This window comes from Gastrolobium bilobum, unplaced genomic scaffold, assembly GCF_033153095.1.
Source record: "Gastrolobium bilobum isolate Gb01-03AN ecotype WA unplaced genomic scaffold, APGP_CSIRO_Gbil_v1 utg101407, whole genome shotgun sequence".
Classification (NCBI taxonomy): domain Eukaryota; kingdom Viridiplantae; phylum Streptophyta; class Magnoliopsida; order Fabales; family Fabaceae; genus Gastrolobium; species Gastrolobium bilobum.
This window is the reverse complement of record NW_026899363.1, coordinates 14,631-24,344: the sequence shown is the minus strand read 5'-3', so window position 1 is coordinate 24,344 and position 9,714 is coordinate 14,631. Positions and strand designations below refer to the sequence as shown.

Here is a 9,714-nt window from a genome sequence, read left to right as displayed (position 1 = left end):
CATTTATTATTAATGAAGGGTATTTTAACAAGAGTTGGGAAATTAATGAAACATAGTTTAGGAATTTTAATTTGTTTCATGTTATATAAATTTTAATCATATGCTTCATTAATTCCGTCAATTCTCAAAACGACGTGATTTTTAGTATTAACAACATTAACTGCATTCCTTATTGAATTTAAAAGTTTGTTAGATCTAAAAGTGATGAAAAAAATGCAAGAAGCTTGACGAACCTCGCGGTGAGTTAGAGTTGTTCAAAATGTCCAAAAGATTTATAATGATCTATAATCAAACTTGTCCATATTTAAAAATTGGTATTAGATGAAACTGCATTTTATTTTGTATATAAAAATAATTGAATAACCATTTTATTTTATTCTTTAACCATTTTTATATTTACCTTAACAGATTTATGAATATCATGTTGTAAGACGAAATTTGTGTCATGTTATATAGATATTTCATATGTTATATAGACATTTCATATGTTATATACATTTCATGTGAATCCCATCTTTATATATTTATAAAGGATATAAGTTGTATTATTTTAATTTTTTATTATATGTATTCGCAGTAATATATAATTATAACATGTAAAGTTATTTTTTTAACTTTTACGTCAGCTGATTTAATTGAGAAAATAATTTTTTTTTCGTGTTATAAAAAAAAACTAAAATCACAAATAATTTTTTATTCATAAATCGCTTGCTTTAAACCGTAATTTAAATAGTCTCATGTCTGAGCACAACATAAACCCTAGCTCCCCAATTGAGTTATCTCCTCTTTTGATTTCGATAAACCCAGCTGATTGATCCTATTATTGATTTCAATATTCACTTGCATTATCTCTCTCTCTCTCTCTCTTCTTTCATCCAAATCTCTTCTTTGATTTCGCCACCCACCTTCGACTCACGATCCCGAAGCGATTCCTTATCTCCTGCGACCACCGCCAATTCCGACGCCGGCAAGCCGCCACCGCTCGCATCCCTTTCTCCACCGGCATCCTTCCAGAACGGGTTCGTCCACTTCGATCTAGATCGTCTTCCTTCAAGGTTTCTTTCTTTTTTTATCTTCTGTCTACGATATTCAAAACTCATATAAATTTTTTTCTTGTGTGCCATTTCGTGCATTATGGGTTTATACTTGTGTCCCAAAGAGTGGAATTAATGGCTATGAAAATCCATAGCTATTGTGGTGAGTTGTTTTTATAGACACTTATTAACGTGTTGTACATTAGTTAGGTAAAAAGCACAATTCTATAGTATTAATTAATTTTGGTCTTACCCATGTTCCTATCCCAAAATTTTATGGGCTCTGTGCAAAACTAACAGATGCCTACATTCTATGTCTTGCACTAGATTGTCCCAAAACGTAATGGCAGGTGATTGTGTATTTATCAGCTTGATAAATGGCTCTGTCAGCTTGATAAAACGTGTATTTCATATGCAGCAAACAGCATCCTTGTGGTCATTTTGAGAAAACAAATAGAAAATGATGTCTTGTATTAAACAACTCCTAGGCTGAAGTTATTTACACGGTAAATAGATGGCCTGCACCTGTGGTTAGTCTTGTATGTAATTTTCTTTTAAATCCGGTCTCTTAAAGTAACAGGGTGTTGTGATGTGATTTAACTTATTGTTGTTATTATAAGTGCAATGATTTTGAACAATAAACTAGTTTCATGCTACTTTAGATATTAGGATGTTTTGAGCAATTGCATTGGTTCTTCAATTTGATAGTGTACGTGTATCTTATTACGCATCTCATTCTTTGCATTTTTCAACTCCTTGGTTTTTGTTTTCTCATCAGTGAATCAGTGGAATTGGTTTTGGATCTCAATGGAGTTCAATGTGATTGTTATCTTTTGGGAACATCAATTTTGCACCCTATGCAGGGTCATCACTACCACTATATTTTGTTTAATTATAAAGAAATGCTAGTAAGCTAGTAAAAAACTTACCGTCACCTTATCGTCAACTGCTACAAAGTACAAACCACTGTCTAGCCGCCGTACCTTCTGCCTTAGCCACCTTATCGTCAACTGCTACAAAGTACAAACCACTGTCCCTGAACCATCTACCACAGGTTCCCTCCAGTATAAACCCACGATTCTCCATTACCAAACCCTTTCCCTTAACCATTTTTAAATCTCACTTTCCCTCTTTCATATTGCAGATCTGTTTCTTCATTGGTATCTCTCTCTCTCTCTCGCTATCCTCTTCATTTTCCGATTCCGATCTCAATCGCCGATTTGGTTGCGTTTCTCGATCCCTTTTTTTATGGATATGCAAATAATTACTTACTTGATTCTTTTTTCTTTTTTCTGTTTTTAGATTCACTGTGGTTGTACTTGTAATTTAATTAGCCGCCCTGTGTTTTTTATCAACTGATGATCTTGACCGCTTAGCCACATTGATTCCAGTGCTAATCTGCGTTGCTATGTGTGTGGATTTGTTTTTGTTTGATTTAGGATTATAACTAATTAACTAGTATTATTAACTGCTTGATTTTACATGTCTCGTGTAATGTTAAGTCATTACTGGACACAATTTATTGTAGAGCTCATGCTATTGGTTTTTTGAGTAGTCCTTCATTTTTATTCGAATTTTGAGAGTTGTTATCTAATTGGATAGTTTAAACTTTCAAGTGTAACAAGTTAAAGTTTTTTCATTTGATTTTTTTCAGAAGGTATTTTTTGTTGTTTTTAAATTTATTTTTTAAAAAAAAATTCTCAATTTTTTCGTTTTTTTTTTTTTTTAAATAGAGTTCAAATTTCGTGTGTCATGTTGTGTTGACCCGGGGGACGTGACACATCTGAGTTTGCATTTTTGACCCGTCAACAATACGTGTCGTGTTGTGTCGACCCTGTTTTGGAATTTATTTTTTTTAAACCAAAAATCTGATATATAGTCATTTCTAAATGATCGATAGTCATTTAATTTTGTGGTTTTATTTATTATAGGCAAATACTTTTTTTGGCGCATTGCGTGAATTAGAGATATGTATAGAATTTGCAACTCAATCAGCTCTGACTTTTTTTTTCTTTTCCTAGATGGTGAGGAAATAACGATTGGTGAACAGAAAGCAGTTTGTTCTTGTAAAGGAGTCTGTGATTTGCCATATCATTAAAGAAATCATCACCTATTTTTTCTCCAATTGAAAATATTTAAAATACATCTGATGAATGGAAGTCAATTACAATTTAAAATTTCTTCCAAACATGAAAATTCATTGTATAATAGAACTCAATAATAGGAGTTGAATTGAATTCTCTGTGGATTTATTTCAAACAGGGCTCCTGTGTTTGTGAAAGAGAGATAGGCGCATACCATCAATGGCAGGAGGCAAGATGAAGAAGGAAAAGGGCAAGCCACAACAACACACGCCTTACCAAGGTGGCATATCTTTTCACAAATCAAAGGGTCAGCATATACTCAAGAACCCATTACTTGTTGATGCCATAGTGCAAAAATCTGGTATCAAAAGCACTGATGTAATCCTTGAGATTGGTCCCGGTACTGGAAACTTGACAAAGAAACTTTTGGAAGCTGGAAAGAAGGTTATTGCGGTTGAGATTGACCCACGTATGGTTCTTGAGCTGCAGAAACGATTCCAGGGGACCCCTTACTCCAATCGCCTCACGGTTTGTCTTTGTTCATTTTTTATTTTGTTTTCTGTTTGGCATACGAGACAGTGGTGAGAAATATTGAGCAGAAAAAGTTGGGGTCGTCTGTATCTTTGTTTTCTTTTCACTTAGTTATTATTTGAAGTGCATTATAATCAAAAGTGAGGAGGTAGTAGAATAGACTCAATATTGCAGAAAAGATTGATATCTAAATCATTATATGCTCTTATTCATGTACATCATCAACGAACTTAGACTCGTGGAGTCCCAAGCAACTAAAAATGATGAATTTTGGAGGATGAATGTCAATAGTCAAGTTTCATTTTTTTTTTTGGTTACCTTCTGTGTACGAATAACAAAGTATAAGGTTAATCATGCTTATTTATTATTTTTACTCGACGGAATGGTTGACAAATGAAGCTTCTATTTCCTTGTAAGTGGCCGAGCTGCATTCCTTTTAGATGGTTATACATTCTAGTGTCAATGCTTGTGTATGGTGGCTATTGAATGACCTTATTAACAAAGTGTCTAAGTGCTTGAGTATGGATGTTGAATACCAATTATATTGGAAGTGGTTGAATGCCTAGATAAATGTGTATGATATGATGTTGAAGCTCCATACCTTAATTTTGAGGGCAAAATTCCTAAAAGGTGGGGAGAATTGTAACACCCATGTATAGGTTGGTTAAGTTTTTGTGGTTGAAATATAATTTCCTTAAGTTTGGGGGCCAATCCCTAAATTCCAAGAATGTAGGGGCTATGCTGTAATTTTTAGAAAATGCAGTGATCAATGATCCAGTAAATTAGGATGTATCTCGGTGGGTATGTGTCAGGAATTTACAGCCCTATGATGATTATACTAGGGATGCATGTGGTGAGTGCAAGAGTCCAAAAATAGGACTAAGGCCATAGGATTATGTAGAACTTAACTACTCTCTGATTAAAAATTCAGAGGATACTACCGTGTGTCATCCTCTCCCAAAACACCTTCTTCTTTCCCAGATTAGCCAATGGGTTTCACCTTGCATGGTGGGTCTTGTCTCCCAAAAATCTTCTCTCGATTACCATGCTAACTCAAGGAATTTAACTGCCCATTTAATCATCCTAAAACAGCCCCTTTGACTTTTTGTTGAACCATGAGAAATAGAGGGTGAATTCCCATCTTGTGTTAGTGATTAGTTGGGTGAAGCTCCTCCTAAGCTATAGTGATTTTGGACCATATGGGAAGGCTGTGGGGAGCTGGAGCTTGAAAAAGAGGGAAGCTCACTTGAAAAGTGTATCTAGAGGTCTTACGGATTTACCTTCTTCAAATTTAAGGACACACCTACTTATTTTATCACCTAAAAGAAGACCAAGAAACGGAAGCAAGTCAAATAAGGAAAGTTGTAGGTTATGTTGCACAGGCACAAGACACGACACGACACATCTACACGTTAATTCTAAAAAATGCCATATTTCGACACGTTAGGACATGTTTTGATATTAAATAATAATTTTAATATATAATATTTTATATTTAATACATATAACAACCTATAATAAGTCATATAACCAATCAAATATTCAAATTCCATAACATACATATAAAGCAAATATAATTTTTCGTACCTTGTTAATTTTTCATTTCAAATTCCATAACAGAAAAAAAATTGATTTATAAATTATTTTTTCATGTTTAGTTAATAAAATAAAATTTAGCCAAAAAAAAAAAGTGTCGGATGCATGTCGGAGTGTTGACCGCGTGTCCCAAAATGTGGACCGCATGTCGGTGTCCGACACTTTTTAAAAAAAAAAAATGCTTGTCGGTGCTTTGTTGCATATAACCAATCAAATATTCAAATTTCATAACATAAATATAAAGCAAATATAATTTTTCGTACCTTATTAATTTTTCATGTCAAATTCCATAACAGAAAAAAATTTAAATTAACTTTTCATGTTTAGTTAATAAAATAAAATATAGACCTAAAAAAAAACGTGTTGGATGAGTGTCGGAACGTTGACCGCGTGTCGGAAAAAGTTGACCCCGTATCGGAACATGTCAGAGCGTTGACCGCGTGTCCTAAAATGTTGACCGCGACATGCATTTTTTAAGAAAAATTTGCGTGTTGGTGGTTGTAGGACAGCCCCAAAGTAATCAAGGAAGAAGATAAACTTAGGAACCTTAACTTCCTTCCTTTCTTTAACTTGGGTATGTCTAGAACAGCCTTGTGAATATTATTTATAAGCATTTTGTTTGATGATGATTTATGATGAGTGATGTTACCAGAGAACATGATGAAATAATGTTTTTTTATCAATTATTTTAAGTCTATGGTTGAGGCTGCCATCTTGGTAAAAAATATGATATAAATTAATATTAAGTGAAATTAGCTTTCTATTATATGCATTGGATTGTTTAATTCAGATGTATCCGTTGGATTATTTTTTTTATCATGGATATGACTGTCCTTACTAGAGTATGCTAAATTATGGAAGAATGATTTTTTGCACAGCAATGAAAACCAAAGAGAATGACTATGAATGCAATTGAAGCTGTCTTGATGTTATATGTTAAATTTTATGTTGAGATACTAGACAGCAATGAAATGTCATGAATCAAGCATGAATGCTTGAGAGAAGTCCCTGGCCAGGTGAAAGGATAAGTCTTAGCACCTCTTAGGAGATGCCCTAGAGTGAGCGTAAAGGCTCATGGAGGTTGCTCATGGATAGGACAAAAGGATAAGTCTTAGCACCTCTTAGGAGACATCCTAGAGTGAGCAATGCTCATGGAGGTGTCATGGATAAGTTAATGCTGTGAATTGTGAATTATGTTTCTATGATGTGATTATGCTATGTTTGTGAAAGGAATTTATATGTAATCTTGAAGTTGTTCCATACTAACCTCGATGCAGGAAATGTTAATTGAATTGAGAAGGGAATGTTTTAAAGTGTTCCTTGCTTTATTGAATGGTAACTCACCCCTTTTGGGGCTGCTTATGCAGGAAAATAAATAAATGATAGAGGCAAGGTTATACAAGGATCCAATGCAAAGGAATGATGGCTGTGATGTTGTTGTGTTTGTAACCATTTTGTCATTAGTTGTCTTATTCAGCTTTTTGAAGGAATATGTAACGAATCCTTCATAGTATGGCTGTTTTGGAATGGACTATTCCTTGTTTTGAAAGACTTGTGTAATTAACCTCTATAATGCATAATAAACAGCCATGTGTTCACTTGTTTGCTTAGACTAATAAGTGGAATGTATGTTACTTGAAGAAAAAATTGTATGGGCCATCAATTATAAATAAGGTAGTGAGATTGTTGTGTGGAATGATAGATCGGGTGGCTGAGTGGACAGGCTAAACTCTGTCCTAATAGAACCATGTTGACCTACTTGTTTTGGTTGAAATGCTATTAGTAATATGTGTATGGATGTATGCAGTAACTTAATATTTTGAGAATTTAATTCTGCCTAAGTTTAGGTATTTTGAAAAAAAAGTCTGCCATAGTATGGCTTATAGTTTGGCAGATGGTAACCATATATGTCTACCAGGCTGGATCGGCTTGGATTATTGAGTCATGAAAAGAACTGTGAGTAACTGTAACAGGCCTCAATAGCATCATTATAAATTAATGGTCTATCATCGGTATGCAGACATAAGTTGAAACACCTTCCCTGTTACTAACCATACTTTCTAAGAGGAGACCCTAAAGGAAATTTTTTGGGCATAGACTGTTAAGTTCAGGTAAAGTTTCAAGAAGGAAGTCCCTAGGGTATAGGTGTTGATGTTAACTTCATGGTGTATATTAGTGCTCGAGGTAATCTTTTACTTATGCTTGTATGAGTGAATATTTCTTCTGCATGTTTCGTGAGAAAATGTTGGACCTGTTTGTATGACCACACTTGATTATGCTATTTAACAAGCTAAATGAATGAAATTATGATTGGGTGCTATGTTGGTATTAATAAATAGACTTGGTGCGCATAAGACAATTTTTCCCATTGCACTTGAGACCGTAAGCAATAATGTACCAGTGCACATGTGGTGTTATATCTATAAATATCCCAATTTCCCCAAAGCAAAAGAAATTTTTTTCTTTTCCCGTGTTGTTTCAACTTTTCTTATTTTTTTTATTTTTTGTGATTACAGGTTATTCAAGGTGATGTGCTGAAGACTGAACTTCCTTATTTTGACATATGTGTGGCAAACATTCCCTATCAAATATCTTCTCCTCTCACATTCAAGTTACTCAATCACCAGCCTGCATTTCGGTGTGCAATTATAATGTTCCAGAGAGAATTTGCTATGAGATTGGTTGCTCAGCCAGGTGATAAACTCTATTGTCGCCTTACGGTGAACACTCAGCTCCATGCTCGAATCTTCCACCTCCTCAAAGTTGGAAGAAACAACTTCAGGCCTCCACCCAAGGTTGATTCCTCTGTAGTACGAATTGAGCCCAGAAAGCCACGTATTGAAGTTAAGCAGAAGGAGTGGGATGGGTTTTTACGAATTTGTTTTAACAGAAAGAACAAAACACTTGGTTCAATATTTAGGCAAAAGAATGTCATCTCTTTGCTTGAAAAAAATTACAAGACTGTGCAAGCACTGAAACTCTCGCAAGAAGGTTCACTGAAGGAAATAGACACTAAAATGGACTTCTCTAGTTTTGGTGACGATCAAGATATGGAGATGGATGATTATGGAGTAGATGATGATGATGAAATGGAAGTTGAGGATGGGGAAGCAGATCAGGTGCAATCTGAGTTCAAGGACAAGGTTTTAGGTGTTCTTAAAGAGGGAGATTTTGAAGAGAAGAGATCGTCCAAGCTCACGCTGCAAGAGTTCTTGTACCTGCTTTCTCTATTTAACAAAGCTGGCATACACTTTTCCTGATTTTAGATTTATCATTTTCTTATTATTTCCTTTACTGTTTAAATCTTTAGTATTGGGCTGTTTTTCAAGAGAGTGGTTTTAGATATAATGGTCTATACACTAATTAATCATTTTATTTTGTTGAGCTCATTCGTGTATGTATTTTACCGACTATGGAATTTTAGCAGATTGACTGTTCTTTAATTGCTTTATGAGGATCTGTATTTGTATATCTTCTGTATGTGTTATATTTTTGTTCAAATGTCTTGTATGTTATAAAAAATTTGATAGTTAAGCAGGTTAGCTTTTAACTTGACACCCAACAAATAAAAAGTAAATAAATAAACTTTGCCCTATGGATTAATGATACTGACATGCCAAGAAACTTGTCACTCAACGAATAAAAAGCAAATACATAAACTTTGCCCAGCGATTATGAGTATTATGTCCATTACACTGAGTGTAAGAACCCTCAATCTTTCTTTCTTTCTTTGTTCTTGCTCAATTTGAATGAGTGAATGAATGGTTAGGGTTTTGGTTTGGTGTGTTGTAATTTTGAGAATTGGCTGGATTATTTATTGATTGAAGGTTTGTTAGAATGCTATTGATTTCGTAAAGTGTTAGAATACTCTGATATCTGTTTATTTATGTAGTCTTTAATATATTATCACGAATAGGGTTCCCTGTGCATATGTGATAATACTACTAGTGATGCTTGCTAATATTTTGAATTTTTGTGAATCGTTATTTGTAAATATAGGGATGTGTGGATGAATCTTTGATTTTGTTGGTAAATATTTTGTTTTTGGATAAACAAAATGTTGAAATCACTGTTGTCTTGTTTCAAACATGATCCTTTTTTTTTTTTTGGATAACAGCAGCTACATAGCCACTAACAAACTACTCTAGGTGTTCCAACACCCAAAATATCTTTATACAGAACACTACTACTCCCCATAGGAGGGGACAAAAATAATTGAACATCTTATCTGCATCAACAGCTTTTTGAGCCATCCAGTCAGACATCACATTCCCCTCTCTAAGAGTATGATTCAACTGAACTAACCAATCCCTCCCAAGGAGGTTCCGAACAGAATTTCCAATATGAGCTAGGTGGTGATTGTTGAAATCCTCTTGCTCTATAAACTTCAGTGCCTGGGAAGAGTCCCCTTCAAGTATGATACTTCTAAATCCTTTGTCCCATGCAACAGTAAGGCCCACCAGTATGCT

At 34.4% G+C, this 9,714-nt stretch overlaps 1 protein-coding gene across 2 annotated transcripts; it reads left to right on the top strand.

Annotated features, from left to right (window-relative positions):
* Window positions 1–771: 771 nt before the first annotated feature.
* On the top strand, window positions 772–8,951 carry LOC133289968 (ribosomal RNA small subunit methyltransferase-like). Of its 2 annotated transcripts, none has more exons than XM_061488011.1 (3): window positions 772–1,019; window positions 3,297–3,646; window positions 7,762–8,951. In XM_061488011.1, the coding sequence occupies exons 2-3, from the start codon at window positions 3,338–3,340 to the stop codon at window positions 8,503–8,505; spliced, it is 1,053 nt and encodes a 350-aa protein (XP_061343995.1). In that variant the 5' UTR covers window positions 772–1,019; window positions 3,297–3,337; the 3' UTR covers window positions 8,506–8,951. The 2 variants fall into 2 exon arrangements, with proteins under 2 accessions (XP_061343995.1, XP_061343994.1); XM_061488010.1 differs by having other exon boundaries at window positions 772–1,055.
* Window positions 8,952–9,714: the final 763 nt, after the last annotated feature.